General features: G+C 45.5%; 1 protein-coding gene across 2 annotated transcripts in view; it reads left to right on the plus strand.

Annotated features, from left to right (window-relative positions):
* Positions 1–25401, plus strand: part of PPP3CC (protein phosphatase 3 catalytic subunit gamma) — a 653177-nt gene that overhangs the window by 599955 nt on the left and 27821 nt on the right. For both annotated transcript variants that reach the window (XM_085633979.1, XM_085633980.1), the window contains exons 12-13: positions 21744–21841; positions 25073–25102. In XM_085633979.1, coding sequence (XP_085490105.1) covers positions 21744–21841; positions 25073–25102 — 128 coding nt within the window. The remainder of the gene's footprint in view (positions 1–21743; positions 21842–25072; positions 25103–25401) is intronic.

The raw sequence follows: 25401 nt of genomic DNA on the forward strand, positions 1-25401 counted from the left end.
AGCGCAAAAAGATATGGCCAACTAAGGGAATCAAAGGCCCTGTCTATATCCGCCAACAAGAGCGCTTCTGGGACATCCGACCTCCGAATCATGTCTATGGCAATGTGCGCCCGCCGGATATTGTGCCGTGTGGCCCGTTGAGGCATGAAGCCCGCCTGATCCATATGGACCAGCGAGGTCATATGGGAACGAAGGCGAGTGGCCAACGCCTTGGCCAATATCTTGGCCTTGATATTCAACAGTGAAATGGGATGATATGAAGAGTGTTAGTCCGGAGGGCGGCCCGGCTTTTGAAAAACAACCACCTCAGCGTGTCTCCAGGCCCACGGCAGGGTCACGCGCCGCCTCCACCACCTGTAGGAGATGGGGGTCTCAGTTGCGAGAAGTATCTCTTAAAGAACTCACAGGGGAATCCATTGGGCCCCGGGGCCTTCCAGGAACTCACGTCACCCAAAGCCGCACCCAGTTCCTCCACCGTAAGTGGGAGATCTAAGGCCTCACTAGCTTCATCTGAGCGAGACCGAGGCAGAAGTTCAGTAATAAAACGGCGAACCACGTCCTCTGGCAGGGACTCCCGTGGGGCATATAAATCAGCATAATAATGCGCAAAGCTCTCCGCAAGATCTAAGGGACCACCCAATGTCCTCCCATCTGGCCCCCGAAGCCCAGGCAGAACCAGGGAACTCGCTGCCCCCTGGCATAGTCTATGGAGCAATTTGCTGGACTTATTGCCCCATTGATAGATTCTACTGCGGGACGCCAGCCACGCCAATCGGGCCTCGTTCAGCAACAAATCCGCGTGCGATTGCCTCGCCACTATCAGTTGTCCACGCGCCACCGCTCCCCCCTCCTCTCTACCAGCGCGTTCCAATTCAAACAGATGGGCCTCCGAGCGTTGTGGGATTTACTTACATCCCGCTGGATTACGACTCGCAGTCTCAGGATAACATTTTCTTCTGCTCGACTGATCGGTGCCCCCTACCGCAGATCTCTTCGGACTGTGTCACGGGGCTGTCTCGAGGTGGCTGGAGCGAGGATGCCCCGAGGAACGTACGAGCAGCGAGACTGCGGGCTGTGGGGGAAGGCATTGATTCCTTGAAACTCCCGGAAAACGCCTCAAACACAAAATGACAGGGAGTGTTTGAGCATACAGCAGCTGGCAATAACCGCATATCGACTTCAGGGAGGAAAACAACAACTCCTGCAATAGTTCTGACACGGAGTAAAGGAAAAACTACACAACCTGAGGGTCGGATTGATGAAGCTTTACAGACTGCATGGACAGTAGAGGTGAGCCCTGGGCAGCTGGGGGATTCAGGCTGCAAAGATGTCATTGTGGATGTGACTGAGACTGATATGACTCTGGGTGGCAGGAAGACCCTAGATCGGAGTCGGCATTATGTGGACACAGGGGGCAGGGTACCCAAGTTCAGATAATGCCAGGGGGTGCCATGGAAAAGAATATCTCAGTGCACATGATTGCTGATGGGGAAACGGCTTCCACTAAAACAGATGAGGAACAGCTCCATGTAATGGAAGGGACAGAACCGGCCCAGGGGGATACAGCAGATCATTTTTTTTTCGCTGTCTGACCATTCTCATTCATCAGGTGATGAATTACTGCAACTATCAGATGTCCCCTCAGGGTCACCGAATGGTCAATGGAGCGAGGACAGTAGTACACATCAGGAATAGGAGACCTCGGGTGCGCGGATGTCCCAGCATATCCTTGGCACTGTACTTAAGAAGCTACCTACGCCCTTACCCGGAGAGTCAACGGATTCAATCACTGCCCCTTGAAGATGAAATGACACATCAGAAGGGGGTACTGATGCTCTGACTGCCCAGAAGCGTGACATTTCTTGGAAATTAGAAGACATGGAAAATCGCCTTCTGCGCAATAACTTAAGAATTCTGGGGATACCAGAAGGTTCCGAAGGCTCCGATCCGCAGAAATTTGTTGTGGGACTTTTTACTGGCGCTTTTCCTGAATTGACACAATGGTCAGGGGACGTTGAGGTGCAACGAGCCCACCGATACTTTTTTCGACTAAATAATAGTACAGCATCTAATCGCTCTGACGAACAACCCAGAGCTATATTAATGTCTCTAATTTGTTATCCAGACAGGCCTTGTATGATTTAGCCAGACTGGATAGGAAGAGAAAGGGGGCTGGATGTGAGTTTTTCGTGCGGCCCGATTACTGTCATACAACAGTGGAAAAAAGATGGCAGATGCGACAATTAATAAATTCATTTTAAGCTAAGGGAGCTCAGGCATTTCTTCTGAACTCTGCGAAACTTAAAATAACATATATAAGAATAAGACGCAGTTTTTTACATCTGAGGTTAAAGCTAAGGCATATTTACATGAGATTACACCCTAAGATAGGGGGCTGAAGGAGATGAGAATTTGGTCAGAGCTTTACTCGTGGTAATAGGTGGTAAATGTATATATCTCATGAGTCTGTTGGCCATCAAATGTGTTGTGTTGGAAAAAACAAATATTTTCTGTAAGTTGTGACTGGGAAGAGGGGAAGAGCTATCTGCGGGGTTAGGCAAAGCTCTCCATCACTTAGACCTTGGGTCTTATAGCCTCGCAATTGTGGAAGGTAGGGGGAAGTCTCCAGTGGCAGAGGAGGCACAGGGGTGGGTGAGGGAGGAGGTTCAGGGAGGGGGAACTGCCCTAGGGGCACGAGGGGTGAAACGTGAAAATAAGCCAATAAAAGTGTTAAAATATGTAAGCGGTATGGATTCGACTTTTGGGCAGAGAGGGACCTGGCAGGCTAGTGTTACAATAGATTAACAATGAATGTTTCTTCTGTATGCTCATTTAATGTACGTGGGCTTAATGATAGAGCTAAGCGGCAGAGAGGTGCGCAGGAAACCAGGACTATGTCCTCAGATGTGATATGTCTGCAAGAGACGCATATCCCCTGGAGTAAACGCAAGGTGTTAAGGGAGCTAGGGTATATGCTTTTAGTGTGCACTACACAAGGGACCAGTACAATAGGGGTGGTTATTCTTGCTAGGAATAACCTCTTAACTGTTGGTAGAAGTCTCACTGATAAATATGGTCGCTGGGCAATTGTGGAATGCTTGCCGGCTAACAAAAAGTTCACATTATGTTCGGTATATGGCTCTAACCATGATGATGCACAGATTCTAGAATATTTGAATACCCAGTTGGTGTCATGCGCCTCCCCTCTGGTACTATGTGGGGATTTTAACATCCAGTTGGATGAAGTTACTAAGGGAATGACTGCAGGCAAGTATTCCGGCAGGAAACCTAGAGTCTATAAGGCTTTACAGCGGTTTATGTATGAGCACGGTCTCGATGTTTGGTCTAGGTTAAAATACCCAGATGTAGGTTACACACATTATTCTTACCCACACCAAAAGATGGCAAGATAGGATTATTTTTTCGCCACCAATACATGTTTACCAGAAGCACATATACAGATTTTTCCTAGAATCACATCGGACCACAATCCATTGGTGCTTAAACTTGCAATGCATGGTATGATATGTCCTCGTACCTCTTTTTCCTTCAACAGGAAGCTTTTACCTAATGAGTCCTTTATAGTTCATATACGGCAGTGGTTAAATCAATTTCTGGCCATTAATCGTAACTCTAGGAAATGTGGTATAGTATGGGATGCTTTAAAGGTGGGGCTCAGGGGAGAAATCCTGAGCTTTGGACTTTATGCACAAATGCAACAAAAACAGTTAATGCAAGGGCTTTATGCTGATCTTCAACAAGCTGAATATGCGTTGATATGTGCTGTACAGACGAGAGCAGATGCTACCCAGCCACAGACTGAAGTGGCTCGTTGCAAGGCCAGGATAAACAGGGAGTGGACCCAAGGACATTGCTAAAAAGTATCATCTTCTTAGGAGTGAGTGTTACGAGTACGGGGAGGCAACAGGCAGATGCTTGGCCAAGAAGATCAGATGTAAGGAGGTACAAGATGTAATTACAGCTATTGAGGATCCATGTGGGAAGCTTGTAGGAAAACCGGCAGAGATTATGGATGGTTTCAGGACCTATTACGAGGCGTTGTACTCAGAGGATTTCAATGGTAAGGATAAATCGGAAAGATTCTATAAGGATCCAAATAGGAGGATGTTGAGTACTGACAATCAGAGGCGCTTGGAGGAGCCTATTTCTTTAGAAGAACTTGTGGAGGCGGTAGGTGCCCTAGCAGCAGGGAAGGCGGCTGGGCCACATAAGATTCTACTTGAATTTTATAAAATATTTTTAGCTTAGATTCAAACAGATATGCTAGCGGTATGTCAGGCAGCACAGAAAGGGGACCCTCCAGCATCATGGGATACTGCCAGCATAGTTATCTTAAAAAAAAAAAAAGACAAGCCCTCCACTATACCTGGGTCATATAGACCCATTTCACTGTTGAACTGTGATGAGAAGTTATGCACAAAGATCTTGGCCACACGACTCTCCCGAGTGAAAGCTTCCCTGGTCTCTCCGCGTCAGCATGGATTTATCCCCGGAAGAGGCACGGTCAACCACATCAGCAGGGTAATCACTCTGCTGGATCTGGCTAGTGTGCAAAAAGCTCCATGTGGAGTAGTATTACTCGATGCAGAGAAGGCGTTCGACCGTGTCTCCTGGGGGTTTCTATGGGCAACTATGCGGTGGCAGGGTATTGGGCCTGGTTTCATCCAGGCAGTTAGAGCATGTATAGATCACCTTTGGCGCGAATATGCTCACTAGGGATGGAATCAAATCTTGTGTCAATATCAAGTGGTTCCCAACAGGGATGCTCGTGCTCCACCCTACTCTTAACGCTCTATATCAATCCTTTTCTGAAATTGTTGGGGAGTAGATTAAATCCATTGCCGGCGAGGCTGGGACAGGGCTAGGCTAATATTCTAGCGTATGCGGATGATATCGCAATAGTCTCGCCTGACCCAGATAAGGTCTTGGTAGAGATTGAGCAATTAGCATCCCTATTTGGGAAAAAATTCTGGGTACACGTTTAATATAGCCAAGACACAAGTAGTCTGTACAGATCAAGCACGCTTTAGTGACCCTCGAGTAGTAGAGGAGGCAACCTACTTGGGGGTACGCATGAATGCATGTCTTGATAAAATAGTATGTTCTAATTGGGATCCGATGGTACATAAAATCAAAAGGGATTTAGACAGAATGGAGAGCCTACATCAGTCAATTGTTGGCAGATGTAATGTTATAAAGATGAATAGCTTACCTAAAGTTCTGTATTATTTTAGATCGGTCCCCCTGGAGCTTACAAGGAAACCGCTTCAGAAGCTACAATCCATCTGTGGTAGTTTTTTATGGGCTCAAGGAAAACCACGCTGCGCAATGAAATATATGACCCTGCCACAATGTAGAGGGGGCTGGGCTTTACCTGATTTTCTATTTTATTACTGGGCATGCCTACTTCAACCTGTGGGTATCTTGGTGGTTGGAGAAGGAGAGGCAAAGTAAAAAGAGTCCCCGCATATCTTTCAACTGCCATTGGGCCCTAATGCTGAGAGGAGTTTTCTTCAAATCTTGAGCCTAGCTACTACCAAAAAAAGAAAACGCTTTAAAGTGGTCCAGGCTGCTGATCAGGTGTGGATTCGGATTCGGATCCGGCGATATCTACGAATCGGCAAGCTTAACTTCTACACACCCAGTACCTCCTTAGCACTTTCTGTGCCTGTTTTCTCTGACACCACGATGAATAGATGGAGACGGAAGGGCATCTCAACCTTGGGAGATTTAGTGGACGATACTGGACTTAAGGCTTATTCTTGCTTGGTGTCTGAATATGATCTCCCTAAAACCGCTGTCTTTAAATTCTTGCAGGTCAGGGACTACCTGACCAGGAAAATCGATGTAATGTGTTTGGCCCAAAAAAGCAGCCTGCTAGAGATAGTTAAGAAGAGGGGAAAGATTGGTGCTTTATATCAAAGTCTCAGCGAAGCACAAAAGGATGACCTGGGGGTGCAAAATTCAATGAAATACTAGGCTATCCCAGGAAGGGTGTTTGTTGCAAGAAATCTATTCTTCTGGCTCAAACTTTTGATTTCAGCTAGCCTCCAAGCACGACATTATAAAACTATATTTAATTTATACTACACCCCAGCTAAAATTGCACGATGGGGAGGGGTTAATGAGGGCAAATGTACAAGGTGTGGGGTGGGTCCGGCCGATAGTTTACACATGTTTTATGCATGCTCAGAGCTGAGACAATTGATAAATAGGATAGAGGTCTTCTTGACTGAAATCACAGGGGTACGGTTTGAGATCACTCCTACAATTATGTATTCGAGAATGCAATGGCAGCTCAAAAGATGTCGACATTCAGATATTTAATTTTCATTGCTGTGGCCGTGACTAGACTCTGTACAGCCTCACTCTGGCGGCAAAAGGAACCCCCAACCTTTGAAATGTGGAGGGGAAGGCTCTACGCTATGTGCAATTTGGAACATAGCTTCTATGCCCTTAAAGGACATCAGAAGCTGAGACTGGGTGTCACAATATGGGGGGCACTGACGGATCACCTGGCCCCCATAATACCTTAAGTTAGGCACTCTCTGTATCAAAACCGGTCTTTGCTATACCTTTGATAGAAATATATTATGTATTATGTATATATGTAAATATGGTATTAATAATTATGGTGACGTCAGTGACCTTGAGAGCTTATCTTTATGTTGAGATATTCTATATACTTATTATTTGATATTTGTTTCTCTTTCCTATTTGCTAAAACTCAAAGGTAATTTGAATTTTGAATGGTGTGTCCTCTGATTATATATCCTCTTGTGTTTATCTTTGTAATTATATTTGACAGTTTATTGGCTTAACAAAAATAAAAAAATAAAAAAAGGAACACCTTTATTTTTAAAGACATCTTGCAACAAATGTGTAAAAATAGGATTATATTTCTTCAAAATGCAAGAAAGTGTATTTGTTAACATGGAGGCGTTGTACCATATCACTGCATTGAGAGGTTTTTTTTTTTTTAAATGATAGTTTTCAAACATGAATTTAGAAACATTTATGCTTCCCAACTAGACCCTGGCAACAATGCTAATAGCGAACTAGGAGACAAATCAGTTGTCCTGTGCACCTAGGTAGCTAATATATGTGGACAACATTCTATAAGCAAACACAGGCGAAGGTTTTGTACAGCGATTTTGAACTCGTGTATTTCGAGGTCCTTTTATATAAAAAGAGGCAAAGTGAAAACCAATTTGCTGGGATCACACAGTTTGGTCAAGTGGAAAACCGGATTGATTCCAAGTTTTCTGGTTTCACGTGCAATTCAAGATGTACATGCTTTGCTTCCCCCACTGCCACCTTACCCAACCCCTGACCCACCGGAACCACTACCGCCACCCTGCTGGCATCCGTGCGGCCCTCGGTCACACCACAGACCATACTTTGTGGCCTCTGGGAAAATGTTTGACAGTACATATTCCCTACATTGTATGTATGGCATACTTCCCACGTAGTTAACAACAACTGGGTTTAGGCAAGTAACAGTAAGGATAAGCCTATAAACGTAAGTAACAAAAGAAATACCAATACTGAAAAAACTTTATTGTCCGCCTTGCTTTGGCGGAGGATTATATTGAATGAAAACAACATAAGCCAATAACCTATTTTTACCTCTATTTATTTGATCTTTCAATTCTTTAAGGGTCACTTTTATTTTTGAGTGGTTTTTTAAGAAACAAATTGTATAACATGTAACTAAAGACAAACATTAGCTGTGGACATATAAAACTTTATCACTTCAGACACACTCAATTTTTCACGTTTCTTCTAACATACATTCATTCACATACTATACTGCGCCTAGTCGGAACACAGTAGAACTCGTCTCTACAACGGAAAGAAATTCGCAAGATTTGCAGCCACAGAGTAAACTCAAGCTGTGTACACGCGGATTTAAGAGCCGCTACCGCTGTGAGCATGAAGTAGCTGAAACAGATTCCCCCACCGACACGTTACCCTGAGCGAAGAGATTGTGAACAACCAACAATAAATCACCACTCCTTCAAGGCGAGACACACATAAAGTCCTCAGACAAGCCTAGGACGTTTTTGCCTCCCTCAAAGCTTCTAGGTCCTGATGAGAGCCCCAGGAATAGACGGGGCTTGAAACGCGTCGACCATTACCCTTGGGCCATAAGAGTTTAAAATAACCCCAAAAAAATGTTTGCATCTTTGTGCTCCATTTTGACAAAATATGTTTCTATGGCCCTCATGTAAATATTCCCTGTAAGAATTTAAAATATTTGTTGATAGGTGTGTATTACTTTGTATGTTTGGAACTGCGCAGTATGGTATGTGAATGAATGTATGTTAGAAGAAACGTGAAAAATTGAGTGTGTCTGAAGTGATAAAGTTTTATATGTCCACAGCTAATGTTTGTCTTTAGTTACATGTTATACAATTTGTTTCTTAAAAAACCACTCAAAAATAAAAGTGACCCTTAAAGAATTGAAAGATCAAATAAATAGAGGTAAAAATAGGTTATTGGCTTATACTTCCCACGTAGGCAAGTGCTCCAGGGCCCCACTTAGTAAGCAGTAAGCACCATTATAAATGTTACAATGCAATGTGTCGCGGCCCGTCTTACCTGTTTTCATTTCAAATAATTGCATTTCTAGGCAGAACAAGTAGAGAATAGAGGACACACATCATGGTGTACAGCTCTTACTCTTTGATAGTTTGAGCTTGTCTACATCCTTTGCTTAATTTGTTTGTAGTAATGGTCGCAGTTGGGGCTTGCAGGCCTATTTTATTTGTGGGCCGGGATTTATGTTTAATCGTTAGACTTTCACCCCGAAATAGAGCGAGAAAGTCAGCAGGCGGGGAAAGGAGGAGGTTGAAAATGCAGAAAAACAGTATAAATGGAGAAAGCGGGTGTAAAAGAGTGAAAAGGGGGCATGTATTGTTGGTGGTGGATGAGGAATGACAAGGGCTCGGTATTCCACAACCCGGCTGCTTGGCAGTGACTCCGGCGGGCAGCTATTCTTCCGCAGGCTAGGCACTGTCTAGATCCATAAAAAGTGCGTCCCGGCAGATCCTCTTGCGTATACTTGACATCCATGTGTCCTGCTCCCTTTGTATTGTCAATTAAAATGTGGTATGGTGGCGGGTGAATCGGAATGGCAATAGACACGACGTGGGTGACTTCTAGCGGTGGAAGGGTAGCTGAAAGAATGACCGCTTTATGAAAGCGCAAAGAAATTATGAAAGCGCAAAGAAACGAAAACACCCACCAAATTGTCAGTCCTGTTCGCCTTCGTTGCCAAGGGACAGTTCAAACGTGCCAAGGGACAGTTAAAACGTGCCATAGTATCCCGAACGGTCTTGTCAGGGATGACAACTTGTAATTGAAGGACAGTACTTCTGTGGACTAGGGAAACTTGCAACTCACCGTGTTATGTGGAATTGCAGTACTCTGGTGCCCTCCTGTGGAAAGAATTGCTAACTGCTTCAGGAACTATTACTGTGTTAGCTCACCAGAAAGATAGCGACTCTCCCGAGCTCGACTGCTAGCTGTTTATCAGAGAACAGTAATAAATTATAGTACATTTATTTTCGTCGCATCTGCTTTAAACCCTTCATACAGCTTCATCTGTGACAACCCCCCTCCCGTCTCTTTAAAAGTCCTTGGTCCTAACACCCATTGATTGTATGGTAAATAAAGCCCGGGCATGATATGTGTAACACACTGGCAGGTATACATTATGAGCTTTTTGGATTTGGAAAGTGTTTGATGAAATTGGAACAGTTTTCAAAACCTACACTTTCTAGCTAAAACGGGGTAAAAGGTATTAAAAATGTAGCGACAATGAGACTCATTTTTGGACATTGACTCCGTGATCCTCTATTGACATCAGAATTCCGGCAAGTCTTCAGAGGACAGAATAGTATTTATCAAAGTACGAACAAAGGTTCTAGTCAAGAAACCTCTAAAGGTTCTCTAGGAAGATTGCTTTATCTGATGTGATACAGTTGATCCATCATGGACTCTTCATTATTATTCTTAAGTATAAGAATAGCTTGTATTATAGATTTAATAGCATTACACCTTTTTCTCAAAATATTTTTAAAACATTGTCAATTTAGAGTTATAGCTTTCTGTCTTTTCAGCGTCTTTAATTGGTATTAAAAACAGCATAAACAACCGGGTTAAAAAATGCACAAGATGGCATAGATGCAAAGTGATCAATGTCACTTTAAGGCGTCAGGCTGCTCCACAGTCCCGGAATGCAGGACAGCCTCAGTTCATTTTCTGCTTTGTGGAGCAAGGATAGCCGGACACCAGCTGTGCCTTTATTCGCTTTTTGTTTTAAACGTAGGTGTTTGGAGTTGTTGCTTGGATTCTTTCAATGTTTAGTCATTTAACCGCTTTCTGGAGATAAGTTGCATTTTTTAAAGTCTCTGCAGTTTCCCCTCACCTGTAAAATCACAACGCTGGGACTTTTTATGGGCTGGCTTGAGATTGCAGCCGCCAGAAAATTATGTGAGCATCACTAGAGAAGGGCCTTGGCTCCACCTACATGTTGGGAGCCGGGAGTACATGTTTTGCTTGGGCAGAAGTTGTGTGCTTTCACAAAACAAGAATTGAGAAAGTAGAGTGGTCGCGCCTTTGTGAGGTCTATTGGCTTTGTCAATGTTTTTAGCCATGCTGCACATGTTGGTGCTCTGCAGGGGGGATGGATGAAAAGAAAAAAATGCCATGATGATGCAGCATTTTACGTCATAACACTTTTTAATGTACTTTTTAGCATTTTTGCAACAAAAAAAGTAATTGACAAATCCAGTAGCTCTTGTAGGCGAGACCAATTGACTTTGCCATTTCTTTTGTCATCTTGCACTGCAGCTCTAGTGCTGTGCAGCATGGCTGAGAGGGAAAAAAACTGACATGGTCAATTCTGGCCTCGTCCTGGTGTGTGTGTTTATCTTTCAAGCAAGCTGCACAGCACCTGCGCTGCTGTCCAACATAGTTTGAAAACCATTGATAAAGACAGTTGTTTCGGCCAGAACTACAAAACCTGGAGCAAAACAAGAACCAAGCAGGGACCAATAGTCTCTCTTAACCATTAGAAAATACACCATGTCTTTTTAAGGGACAGCGATCAAAAGACTTCTGCTGATCAAGATGGGTCCTTGCGTAACTGCACTGCTTAGGTAGGTGTGGAAGTAAAAGTATGTGGTGGGGAATCCGGTGGAGTGCTCCCAAACTGTTATTATTGGGGTATGTTAAAATGTCCCTTTGTCAAACAGGTGACTGGTAGTGGTACTAAACCTTTTGGCAAAACGCAGCTTGTTGAAAGTTGCATGAATGGTGCGATGCCTGAAACGCAGGAGTGGTTAAAAGACATTGACTGCAACCTGTAAAATCATGTCAAGGAGACATTGTGTAATAACATCAGTATTTGCCTGCTACCTATATACAATGTGGGTCCTGAGGTGCTGTAACCTTGAGTAAATTCTGGAGCATTACTTGGCCTTTGGTTTGCTAAGTGCCTTTGGTGGTCCATATGCTATTTTGCTGCAATTCGGGGACCACAGGACCTGTCAACTGTTGCACGCGTAGTGGTGACTTCTTCGGACTGAGTGCTTTGGTTAGAGAGTCAGGTGATGTGGTAAAAATTGTTTTGTTGAATGGAAGCATGATGGGGGTACCTGTTTTACATATGTTCTGCCTGTAGAGGACAGTTTTCTGTATGTTAACCTATAAAGAGCTTCAAAGGTGTTCAAATTCATGGAGCGAACACAATGGAAACTTACTGTCCATATTCAACATAGTAGTGCTGATGAATATCCTTGAAATGCTGTGATTCAATGTGAGGAAGACTGGCAGCATCCTTCTGAAACATCTGGCTCCATGTGAGTGGACTCTACAGTAAGCAAAATAAAATCCGTGCCAGTAAGCGGCACCCTATTCAATCCCATCGATTAAGCCAGGCTGTAAACAGTGAACAAAAATGAATATCACATAAGTTGGAAGTGCATAATAAGTGGGGCGCTTGAACAATAAAAATGAAAATTCCTGATAACAGAAATAATTAAGCAGTTTTGCTTGAAAACAGCCTCTAAAGAAGAAGTATAAGCGACAGAGCACAAGCCAGCACTTCAAAGTGTTCCCTTTCAAGCAAGGCCTAGCTGCACAGGAAGACAGGTGTACCAGAGCATCAACAAAAACACTCCGGCTCACAGGAACCAAACTAAGGATCCACAAATGGACTGATGAACAATCCACCTAAACCCATTCACTATGTCCTGTTATTTGTTTCTTAGTTTAGGGGTTTCATATAGCGTTTGAGTGCGCACTTACAGGCTCCAAGCTTTCTGACATTAAGCACACACAGATTCCAAAACAACATCAGAAACCAGTCTAACAGTGAACATTGTGTCTTATGGAGTATACACTGGGAGGTGATGCACCCACTCTGATGCCCTGAATAACTTCTGTTGACCCCGTAAAACCAGATTATAGACATATGTAAATTGCATGAGACAAGGAACATCAGATGATGGTGAACTATAGTCCGAGTTCTCAGGGTTCAAATGGTCAAGTGGGGTGACTGTGGCCAACTGTGCACATCTTAGGCTGGAGTTGGGGTCCCATCCATTGCCAGGAAATTCTGACGGGGCCATGCTGTCATTTCTGGAAGACGCTTATCTTTCCATTGCATCACTATTTCTTGTTTTGCCACCAGAAGCATATGCCTAATATACGGCCAATCACCGCCCCTCAGCCTTTTCCAATTTTTAGGACGAAGACCAAGAATAGTCATATCCATTGAGATAGGTAAGCCCACTTCCCTTTTCATGTGACTATGTACTTCCTTCCAAAATACAATCAATCTGGACAGGGCCACCATATATGCATTTGAGTCCCCTACGTCTGCCATCACATCCACCACTATCTATTGCTATCTGGGTACAAATGCTGCAGTTTATGGGTTCATATACCAATACCGCATTAGTTTGTAGCAAGTCTGTCTACCCTGGGTACCGCTGACCATCTGTTGAACATCCCTTCATAATTTAACCCATTCCACCTGTTTCTCTGTAGCTAAGAAGTTATCCCACCTATGCATGTATTTGCCATCTATGTTAGTGTGGCCTCAAAGCACGTGTTCTATATATAGCTGAGATAAGACCCTTGGTGGACTCATAAGCTAAGCAAAGTTTTTCAAAGAACGTGAGATCACTTGTCACTGCCTCTCTATTATTTGGTTGCATTACCCGGTGTCGGAGCTGGAATTAGCCGAGTTTCTGTCTCCTTCAATATGTACTCTGCTTTACATTCGTTAAATATTTTATCGATTCTTTTTGAAGCGTATCTTTGAGCATGGTACAATCTCCCTCCACAGCTCAAACTGGGATTTATCCAAAGCTGCTGTAAAATCTAAATTATGAAGAAGATGGGTAATTGGGCAGGGAAACTATGCTAATGAGGACCATCTCGTATAGGAACCCCACACCTCCATTAGGGTTGTTATACGTCAGACGTAAGCCACTTTAGACCCAGCATGTCTAGAGAGGCACAACATATCCTAAAGGGATCTGCCCAGAAGATTCCTTTCCATATAAGGTCTATGTTTTTCAGTGTTTCTCAGTGACCATTCAAACTCTATCCTCTACTGGGCTGCTGCATGCTGCTAGCCTTTTAGGGCTAGGATACCCAAATATCCTATCTCCCTGCTGCCCTGCAGGATTTTCCTATTTGCCCTGGGTCTGTTTTTTTGCTATATATATTTAAAACCTGGAGATTGCAATTGGGTAAACTCCTGAGCTGGAAAGATCACAGGGTTGGCTTCATCTACTTAACGAAGGCAAGGAAGAATGATAATTTTCAATACCACTATGCATCGCATCCATGAGATGAAGAGAGGTCCCCAACTTGTCAGATCTGCTTTTATGTCTCTAATCAAAGGCAAGTCATTTGACGTATAGACATCCTCCAGTGATTGAGTCAGATACATTTCCAGATACTTAATCGATTTCTTGGCCCATTTAAAGTGTGAAATCAGTTATTTCCTCTTGTGTACCTTGCTCCAGTTGAATGCACAGGACCTCTCAGTTGGGGAAATAAATATTAAAGCCAGAGGTTTGTTCATAAATATGCAGTAGAGGCAATACCCCCAGTGAAACAATTACTGAACCAAACCGATTCCACGAATCGCAGTAAAAATCTAATGAAATGCCTGATGAAGCAGTATCTACGCAGAGTGTCACTAATCAACCTTAGCATTGAATTAAAGAAAAGCATTATCTGGGCTAAACATGACAGATTTGAGACAAAGAGGGTCAGTTCCATCTCTGAACATTGTGCTGTCACAAATAAGACTTATTTTCAATACCTTACAACTAAACAGCATCTGGCCAAGAAATCACAAATTAGCTCTGTGATGTGTGCCTCACTTCGGCTACTGCTCAGAACCTTTGCCTGAGACTGTGACATCTCCTAGTCTGAGGGGCTATCTTTCACTCTTTTCTGGTTCAGGTCCTCTTACTCGGATCTCCTGAAACTGCATCATCGGGTCTAAGGACCACTGACTAAAATGTCCAATCATGTGGGTTTGGCTATAGTACACTCTTAGGCCAAGTAACCTCTTTGCAACCTTTATCATATGACATTGGTCTGAGCATTCCCTTTGACTCCTCGAATCTATTTATTAAATTTCCCTTGTTAAATTTGTGCATTAAAACGGCTTCTTCTTGCCGTACTCATGGGCGGAACCTCATCAAGAATTTCTAAAAGGGCTTGTGCTGTGAAGATTGTCATGGCGAATGTGTCTTGATTTGCATGTTAGAGGGTTTACTCTTACATCGAATACTACCTTCTGTAAATAGATAGGTGATCCTTCCGTTTGGACAGCTCTTGACAAGTACCCAGCCTTTAATAGGGGCCTTGTCCACTTTCAGCCCTCAGCCTTCTTCACTCAGCTAGCTCCTGCCAACTGGGTTCTGAATTCTACATCATGCAGGGTGGACTTCTGGCATTCTCCCTTGGAAAAGGTTTCCAGAGCAGGAGACTCAAAGTGCTTCATTGCTATAAATCTATAAGGTGAAAACGGAGTAGGATGTGTTTTGGAGAGGGTATTCGGTTTTGAACCCACATTTTATAATGCTTGGGGGCTCATGTTCAGGTGGCCGGGTGACACAGCTGTGTGCCTTTAGGTGTGATACTTCGCCTTACCCACCTAGAAGATTTTTTGTCTTCAGACTATATGCTCAAAGCAGATTGTTAGCATGATTCCATCATTTCTTCTGGTTCCAATGCTGGCAGATGTGTAGAGTACTTTAATCCATTTGTGTGAACCTTTTCCCCCAAATGAGTATGGGCAGTGATTCTTAGTCTCAAGCCCCTCAAACATTCCCATGTTAAGGGGTGATGTTGAAACGTTGGGAGACTGCTTTTCTGCCAACTAATCGACCAATGGTATCTCCAGGAGACTTCTCAGCGTCCGCACCTGACGGTGCCCGTGTGTCTCCTCTGTTACTACAGGGTTCGCATCATCGGAGCTCCTCTTATGCAGCGCTATTGATGGCGGCTGCTCCTCCAGTGTTGCAACTCAGAAGAGCCCAGTCATTGGTGTCCTTTATCTGCGCACGTATTCCACAGATTTTTGATTGGATTGTTGCCATTACTCGCCAATCTAGCGCTTGTCAATTTAGCCCTTCCGCCACTTTGCTCAATGGCCTCTACTGGCCGCAATATAGTCCCACGTACAAACAGAATAAAATGAAATGAGCTTGTAGGAGTTTTCTGGAAAGATGGTGAGACATCCTGTAAGCACCATATTCTAATGTATGGGACATAGATGAGGTGCATTTTCTCGTGCCACCAACGGTGAGTTTGAAAAGGCCTATTTCTTGCACACTCATCAATTTTACATGAGGAGTTTTTATCACTTTTCTTTTTATTTATTGAGGAAATCTATGTATTCTATGCCCAAAGAGAAATGCACTTTCCTCCTCACCTCTTCCTCTTCAGGAGGTGGCCCCTCCTCTCCCACCTCACTTTACCCACCCTCACGGTATGCTCATGCTGCAGCCTACCTGTTCTCTCTCTTGCCCTGGACTCTTGTTTCCCGGCGCATTGACCCAAGCCTTAACATCCTCCATTCTTGACTATCTCGCCTTGATCAGTGCTCAAAAAAGGCCCTGCTGTCCACCACTTCCTGTTTGAAACAAGTGTAGTTATATATTGTAGTTGCACTTCAATAGCACTTTATACTTCTAATGAGCTGCAAGATTCACTTTGCAGACTGGTCATACACCGCATTGAAGAGTGTATATTATTATGGCAGGACGCAAGAGTTTCAGTGAACGCGATGACCAGAGATTTACTCCGATTGTGATATGTCTTCCTGTGCATCGCTGTATAATGGAGCGAAAATGTGTTTGGCTAAAATTAATATAGCTGGCCATATTCGAAATGTTTAGTTGTGTGTGGACGGCAGAGGTTGTTCTTGTCAACTCATTGCACATGTGTAATACACCTTTGCACAGAGTAGTGGTAGTGTGAAGGCTAGTGATGGAGTTTTGGATATGTTTGTGCTGTCCATTAGAGACCGTACGTCCTTTGCTGTGCTAAAGCAGAATATTTATGTAGTCCCCAATTGTATTTTAAGAGCAGTTTTTGCATAGACTGTTTTTTTTTTTTTTTTTTTTTCTGGCTTATTGGGAGTTCTACTGAATCTCTGCTATCTGGCTATTCGCCTTCAGGCTTATAAGGTACTATGGCTCTGGTGTCATCCCAATGAGGGCTTCCCATTTTTTTTAACTGAGAGTATGGAAGGATTTACCTACTGGGGTTACTACGAGAGTAACCGTTCTTATTTCTCGTAGTATTCATGTTGTTGTGAGTAGGCCCCATTTTGTTTTTTAAACACGCTCCACGTGTGCGGCCACCGCCCCCTTGCCTCTAGTAACTCCCGGTGCTTGCCCGGGTTTTCAGGTCTGTTCTTTTCCAGGGCGCGCAGACGCTCGTCATCTCGCTGAATATCCTGAAGGAGAACCTTCCTAACACCAGCCAGTTCAGATATGCACCACCCTCTAAGCATTGCTTTACAGGCGTCCCATTCCATATTCGTGGACGTAGCTGTACCCTCGTTAGTCTGGAAATATTCAGTGATAGCTGTTCCAATGGTGGTACGGAAAACCTTGTCATCGAAGGCCTCCGGACGCAAGCGCCAGGTGGGGATTGTGGAGCGTGCACGCGTCCATTGCAACCGTGCCAGGACAGGATTGTGGTCGGAGAGCGTCCTAGTGAGGTGTTCGCTGCAGCTAATCCCCTCATGGACATCGTGTGAACACAGAATGGCATCTAGGCGGACATGTAATTCATGAAGGGCTGAGAAGGAGTAATCCCGGGCTAAAGGGTATCAATCCCCATTTCTGTTGCCAGTTACTGCAAAATTCTGCCAGCTTGTGTGCAGGTGCATTAGGGAGTGGGGGGTGGGAGCGGTCTAGGGTAACATCAGTGGTGCAATTGAAGTTGCCCCCCAGTAACAGCGTCCCTGTGAGGGTGGTCGCCAACCTCCGTGATAGTAAGGAGAAGAAGGCCGGCTGGTCCACGTTAGGCGCATATATGCTGCCCAGAGTAATGTCTCTACCGTCTAGTTTCCCCGTCACTACCACAAATCTGCTTTCTGCGTCAATCACCTGTGTTGAACATTGGAATGGGACACCTGCCCGTATCCATATCAATACCCCTCTCGCAAAAGCAGAGTATGTAGTATAGTAAACCTGACCCCTCCAGCGGCGCTGCAGCGCCTTCCCTTCTCGTGCCAGGAGGTGAGTTTCTTGGAGGAATGCGATCTGAATGCCTCTGCGAATCAGACGGGAGTGTATTTTGTGGCGCCTGATCATGGAGTGCATACCCCTCACATTCCACGAGAGACCAGCGAAGCCTAATTGGGGTCCCATTGCTGAAACCTACTCGTATAGTCCTTAAGAATCCCCCCCCCCCCACCCGTGACAAGCCTGGATCCCCTTTAAATACCCCAACTAGAAAACCAATCCAAACTCTCCCTCCCCAGGACAGGTCTCCAACGAGGCGTCCCCATCCAAACTGTGATAATACCAACCAGTGTCTAGTGACAAAAGAAGGGGCTGCCTCCCGCTAAGAACCCCACAAGGTACCCCATAGTGCCGCCTCCCAGTTAACTGTTCCAATCGATAAGCCCCAGTTCGGTTGGATGCTACCTAGAGGTCCAATGGGGGGGGAAGCCACCAGTTCTTGGAAGCTGCTCCTAAGGCGCAGGGATGCCAGGCCTCGGGAAGAACTGCATGTCGAGTGGTAGGCCATGCTCCTTACACTAGGACATTGGCCGTTTGGGGCGTAACCACCGGCATGTTCGCTCCCAAGCTGTCGTCGCTGCGGTCTGGTGAGGACTCCGATCCGCTAGCGCGATGTTCGCTCCCGCCTGGAGAGGACCCAGGGCTGGCCTGGCTGTGCAACACCACTGCCTGCAACACTTTTCGTCGTTCAAGGCTCAGTTCCCTGGGGGAAGGAGTCTTGGAGCCCGCCCCATGGCCCGAGGACTCTGCTGGTCGATTCATTGAGCTGTGGGCTTCTTGTCAGTCCCAGACTTCTTGTGGAGAATTGAAGAAGCGCGCTCCTGCTGGGTCTGCCACCCTAAGTCGAGCGGGAAATAGCATTGCATAGGACAGGTTCAGTTTGCGCAGTTTAGCCTTGACAGCAGCGAATGAGGCCCTGCTTCGTTGAACTTCTCTTGTAATGTCTGGAAAGATCATGACGGTATTATCGATGCAGAGGGTCCGTTTTTGGTGAGAACAGTGTAAGATGTGGTCTCTATCTTGGAAGTGTAATAGTCTCGACACAACCGGTCTGGGGGGGAGCTCCCGGTTTTGGCGGCCTAGCTGGTACTCTATGGACCCGCTCCAGGGCAGAAAAAGGGGGACAGGCCTGTTGGAGTCACCTCAGCGCCAGTTTTCTAAGTAGCTGGCCATGTCCGTCCCCTCTGTTTTTTCTGGTATCCTGATGATGCGGATGTTCCGCCGTGATCGCCCTTCACTGTCTTCAGCGCGCAGTTCTAAGGTTTTCACCTTAGTTTCCAGGGCAGAAAGAGATCGGTGCATTTCCTGTACTTCGGCCGGCAGGCCGCATAATTCTTTTTCATTGCTTGCCACTCTTTGAGCTTGCGGTGATCATCTTTGAGTAAGCTGAGGTCCGTGCCGATAGCATCTATCTTACCCTCTCATGCCTCACTGTCAGTTAATGTAGGATTCCGGGAGGGCGTCTCTCCATTTGTTTCAGGCGCTTCCTCTTCGTCTTCAGAGTGAGGTTCTGGGACATCTACACTAAGAGCAGTGAAGCCCCACTTCTTTTGTGGTCTCCCCATCTCGAAGTTACTGCATGCAGGTTTGGTGTCTGAGGGAGCTCAGTGTCCCCTGGAAGTAGCGCATCTTATCACTTCCAGTTTCGCTGGGCGGCTTCCCATCCGTCAAGCTCCCTCAGGCCGAAGAGCCCTCGCCACAGGTAATCTCTCCTACCTCTGGTAGTGCGAGCCGAGAAGTCTCACCGAGACAAAACCCCTCCCAGCAGTCCGCAGCTCCCACTAGTATTATCCGATACTTGGACACCGCAGCACTTTGCAGCTACTCCCCTTAGTTTCGTCTCTGAAGTGCGTGTCAGGCCCGTCAGCCAGCACCAGCGTTCTCCTTTGCTGTGGCGCAACTAGTTAATGGCGCAACTAGTTAACTATTCACCACAGGCATGCCCCACAGATAGCCAGCAAGTCGTCCCCCGGGGGTTGGCGCTACATTTGTTATGCAGGCGCTATATTGTGGAGCGCCTTTGCGGATTCGCCAGCACTGGACACCCTCTGCTGTCGACGGGGGTCTGGAATAGGAAGCACACTTTCACCTCAAAAGTCCCTCAGCACTGTTGTGGCCCCACTTCGTAGTATGTGCGCACGCTCTTCTGCAGCGACCGTCCCCGGGCTCCACGTTGTGTTGGGGCCGGTAAAAGTGGGGCACCGGGCTCTGCCGGTGTGTGGTGTGGGCCGGGTGTCTGCCGCTTAGGGCTACAACGACCTCTGTCCTAGAGAGCGCGCCAGGGAAAGGCAAACAGGTATGCTCAGGGGAAGCTTGGTGCCATTTTGGCCGCGGTTCTGCGAGGCCATCCCTGCGGGCTACACCAGGATCTCCAGACTTCACAACACGGCTCCATGTCGCACCGTGGCTGCCCTGGCACGTTGGTCACAAGAGGGGCAACAGTGGGCTCATCACAGGCAGGGCTCCATTCAATTCGGCCTCCATCTCAGGACGCTCTCTGTCTGGCTGCCATTTTATAATTAGGGCCAGGGCAGGGTGGGGGGGTCAGCGCTGCGGGTAAATATATTGTTTTGAAGGCGCTCCAGCCCCTCCTCACTTCCTCAGTAATGCACCGCTATCTGCCAGGTAGCTCAGGTGAGGTCACTCGGTCTGATTCGTCCGTTCTCCCCACTGGTCGGTAACCACGGGAGCAGTCAGACTGCGGCCGCCATCTTTTCGTTGTCTGGGCTGCCTAGATGGTAACCGCCAGTTTACCGCCGCAGGTGGCTGTAATTGCAGTGCAGGGCTCCACCGGGCCCGGCAGTCGTGTCCCAGAGGGCTTCTGTGCTGGTTGCGGCTCCCCCCGCTGTGTCAGGGGGTCAGGATGTTTGAAAAAGGGGAAACGGCGGTCGGAGCTCTTCAGCTCGCGTCTGCCTCCATCGGCTGCTGGCCCGTGAGTAGGCCCCATGTGCCTAACTTTTATTTTTTAAATTGTACTTATTCAAGGTGACAAGTTCTCAGGTCTGTGGTTGACCCTCCTCAGTGCATTATTACATAGTCAAACTTATATTTGTTGCCTTAATTCTGGAGTGGCTTCTGTTGATAAAGGCATACGAGTGGGGCTGTGAGGTACTTAGTTTCGTTTAAACCACACTACGTTAAAAAAAGGCTGGCAGGTGAAGTCTTAAATCAACAATTTGAAACGCTTAAAGGGGTCATACTCTTTCAGGTGAAACGCCAGAAGTACGCAATACCACTATTGGGCTGGTTGTTAGTCAGGGGGATGCTTTGAAGTCCAAGAGTGGCACTTACTCATGCTCGTTGTCAGCAAGGGTCACTAACGTCTAGAGCCCAATGCACTAGAGGCTTTCTTTCAGTGTGAGTGTCTTACACATGAAAATTCAGGAGGAACTGTAATTCACTTAGAAGTCAGAGTAAGTCAGACATATCCAAGAAGACGTTTTTGTAAATTTAGCCCTATGTGACGTGGCGAGATGACAACCGAGGTAAGCATTAAACATAGTGGTAACCTGAACAAGCAAAAGAGCAGCGCCCATGACGTTTGTGCCACGGTCGATTCTCCAGGGTTGGTACTCATGCATGTCCGTGGCAACTGGGCCCACCTACAACGGCGGGGTAACGAAGTCTACTTCAAGGGACATACTTCGTATCTGTGTGGAGGTGATTCAACTGACTGCCAAAGATCATTTCGAAGGATAAATCTAGGCAGTGGTGACGAGGAGTACTAATTAGTAAATAAAGATATACACAGTACTACGAGGTTGCACAGATAGTGGTGGTATGAAAAGCAGATGGTACTGCTCCACCTGCTGTTGGTGTTTGAAGATGCCTCTTTTGTTTCATTGGCTGTGATAAGCGAGCTGCAGCTGGAGTGCGACTGAGCCTGATTTCTCCCATTTTTCTTCCTCATACCTTCTGCAGTGAGGAAAGCGAGAGTGTGCTGACCCTGAAAGGACTGACCCCTACTGGGACCTTGCCCCACGGCGTGCTATCTGGTGGTCGACAGACCCTGGAAAGTGGTGAGTATGCTCTCATCATCGTGTAATAGAAACCTAGATCTTGTATGAAAGTACTGCATTATGTTGGCTGCACAAATGTGTTTTTGTTCTTACTGTTACTATTGCATATACTCAGAGGAGGAATTACAATGATTTTAATTAATCAGGCAATACATTATTTATTTATTCATTCATGGTGAGTATGTAAGGTCAGGCCTGGGTGCATTGTAGTCTATAACCATGTTGTCAACCACACTCTTACAGCTCATTAGGTTCACCCCTCATCAGCAGTACCAGGGGTCAATATAAGTAAGTACATGACTCACCAGAGCAGTATTCTGAATATTTGGGTTTCCCGATAGTTCATGATTCAAATGTGTATTATGGGTGCATTCTGGAGCTTTGGAGAAATATAACGGCTAGAGCTTTATTCCAAAATACAAAGGTATATCTTCCTGATTTGTGTACCAGGATTGCGTTTAGCTGGGTATTGTTGTGGCCATCTCTTGTACCTGCTTTTCACTGGTTAACAAAGAGAAGCAGTGTTGTCTTTGGCTAATATTCGGTGACTTCTCGTGTGACCTGCTCTCACCCGTCACCTCCCTATCGTAGGAAGGCATTTACCTATCAGTGTCTTCTTTGGGATGGCACTATCAGCAATCACCATCACTACAAGTCCCCTCTTCTGAATGAGTCTTACTGGTTTTAGGTGTGCCTTCTTAGAAAGACACTGCTAAATGTTCCTTTTCACCACTTGGAAAACAAAAAAAACCCTCTTCCATCAAGCAAGACCACAACGAACCACTCACCCTGAACACATACTGTATTGACGTCAGATCATCACAGACAGTCCTACATAGTGACTTTAGTAGCGGGAGGACAATGTACTTGCTTTAGTGAGCAAAAGGGGACACAAAGTAATTAATATTGCATATAAGTAATGTAAGCATTATTTAAAAAAGACCAACTTTCTAATTTCGGTCATTACTGGTCTGAAGTATGCCAAGACAGCTCCACTGAGCAGGTCTGCTAACCAAAGAGCCACAGAAAACAACCCATTCAGATGATTCTAAGCCATACCAATGTTTGTTGAAACTGACCATGTAACAGTCCATCATGTGAAACAGCTCACACAAGTCTGGAGCCAAATTATTCCTCCCAGAGTCCAAACGCTGTAACCTATGGTGCTGCAATAATGTGGATTGTGTAGAGCTTATAGCTTAGCTACCTTACAAACTTCTATTTGCACCTTAGCCCGGGAAGTCACTATGCCCTGGTAAAGCGCCCCTAGATAGAGCTCATAGACCACTTCACAGCAGCCGAAGTCGCTAACATGACTAACCTGACCCAGTAGCCTGGCAACACTGTGGAAGGCTTCAGGCCTTTATGTGCAGCACTAACATTTAAAATCTGAGCATCCCATCCCCTCGACTAGCATTCACCTGCACACATCTAGGGCCTGCCACTGCTCCTTTGGCGTAGAGATTTCTGGATATTTATGAAACAGCACAGCATCTTGTTGCAGATTCAACTGAGGTACCACTTTTAGCACCAAAAGCTACCTAAGTTAATATCAACCTGTCCAAGAAGACCCAAATAAAATAAATTTTACAAGATGGGGAACCCAGTTCTCCCAAACTCTGTGCTTAAGTGACTTTCACAAGGAATAAGGTGTTTAACATCATGATACTGAATTAAATGAATGGCCCTGAAATATATAAAGTACCAGCGGTAAATCCCAGTCTTGAATAACCAATCTTCTCTAAAGGTGAAGCAGTAGGAAACACCATATAGAGATCCCCTAGCTCCCCTAAATGCTTTTATTGTATCTCTGTAAACACAGACTACAATACCAGGCCCCATGTGAACCTTCCCTAAAGGATATTAACATTGGATCTCTTTAGTGTTATAGTTATTATTGTCATATAACGCTCTTGTAACACAGTCGGCAATCAGCATCTTGCCAGAATGACTTAGATCAAAGACTTGTTCCCTTGCTCAACGTTACACACCTGATAGGCTGATATCACATTAGTTGGGGAACTCTCATTCCCAGCTGAACATAAGTGTAGGCTTCTAGGTCCACTCTTGCTTCCAGATTACCTTATTGGTGAAAGACGTGCTCATTGGCCAGGCAACTGCTCGATACTAAGCCCTGCCTAGGTCTGCATGTTCAGCTTCAGAGTGTTGTAAAGCCTCATGTGCATGACTTGAGCTGCCAGTAACAGTGCCAGGATTTGATTGTGTCCCCCCATCCTGCAACAAGCTGTCATCCAAGTTCTCCTTTTCTTGGAGGTCACCTTTATGACTTCACTGTTTGTTGCTTTCCCAAGACGTAACTTGGCGGTGCAAGCTTTGCGCTCCAGTGGGGTCCTGGATCTAAACATGTCTGAATCAAGTACCCGACAACACCTTTCCTGAACCACTCCTTCTCAAGACCATGAGCTAGTGCCTTTTTGCACACTGTATGCTCTGCTGAGGCTCTGACCATGGGCTCAAGTGCATCTAAAATGAGCACCAAACCACTATTTATGAGCCATACCCCAGCATGATGGCAATCTGGCATCCAATGCAAGTGCCGCCTGCACACTGAAAATGTATTTGTGGATATACCTAGAGTAAATGCTTGCCTCCACAGGAACCACCAAACTCCTAACATGCAGGGTCTGTGATCCACTCTCATAGGTTTGTTGAGACTCCAACTGTGACTTAAAAAAAACCTTAGTGGGTCCACACCATGCACGGCCTTCCACATTTGTTAACTTGTGCCTGCACCATTTCATGGTAGGAGTACACAAAACTATAGTCAAGCTAATGGTATCCTTTAACAGCCACAGAGACAAAACCATGTTTTCGGTCTGTTTTTCATTTCTTCTGCCTGAGGGGTGGAGCATGGGCTTGCTATTTTGTATTTTCTCACGGTGAACATGTTGCAGTGGTTGCTTCTCTGATTAGGTGTGCTCTCCTCAAGCCAGTAATGACTAACTAGTAAGAGAGCAAGAAGGTAATGCCGTACTATCCTTCCATGTTGGCTCACTCAGCACTTAGAAAGTTCTTGCTCTCCATTCTCTTTTCCATAATCCTCCTGACCTCAAATGTTATCACATACGGATGTGGCTGTTATTACCTAGTTAGGCTGCCTTTGCTTGTATGCTGCCCAGCTCAGAACTTGCTCTAAGACTCCTGTTATAGTAGAATGTGTGTGTCTCATTCACTCTGTTTTCTTCTCCTTGTTTTATGCTGGGTCTGCAGCCACGGTGGAAGCGGTTGAAGCACAAGAAGGTATGAAACATTTCTTACAAGTCTTTTTGTCTTTCATTGCCCTTTAACATGTGCAGCAATATTTAGGTGCCTATTTCATTGGCTTATGTTATGTATGTTAAAGGTTTTTATATAGCACACGTACACCAAGTGGTTTCATAGCGCTGGAAGAGCTGGCATGTGTCCCTGTGATTTGTGATAAGTGAACACTGTAAACTGTAATGCACTCCTTTTCCTGCTCTGCCTCTGGACATACCCACAGAAAGATGTAAATGTGAGTCACAGTAGGGATTCCTTTTGCCACTAGCAGTCGGTACAGT

The sequence above is a fragment of the Triturus cristatus genome, chromosome 11 (genome assembly GCF_964204655.1).
Source record: "Triturus cristatus chromosome 11, aTriCri1.1, whole genome shotgun sequence".
In the NCBI taxonomy this organism is placed as follows: Eukaryota; Metazoa; Chordata; class Amphibia; order Caudata; family Salamandridae; genus Triturus; species Triturus cristatus.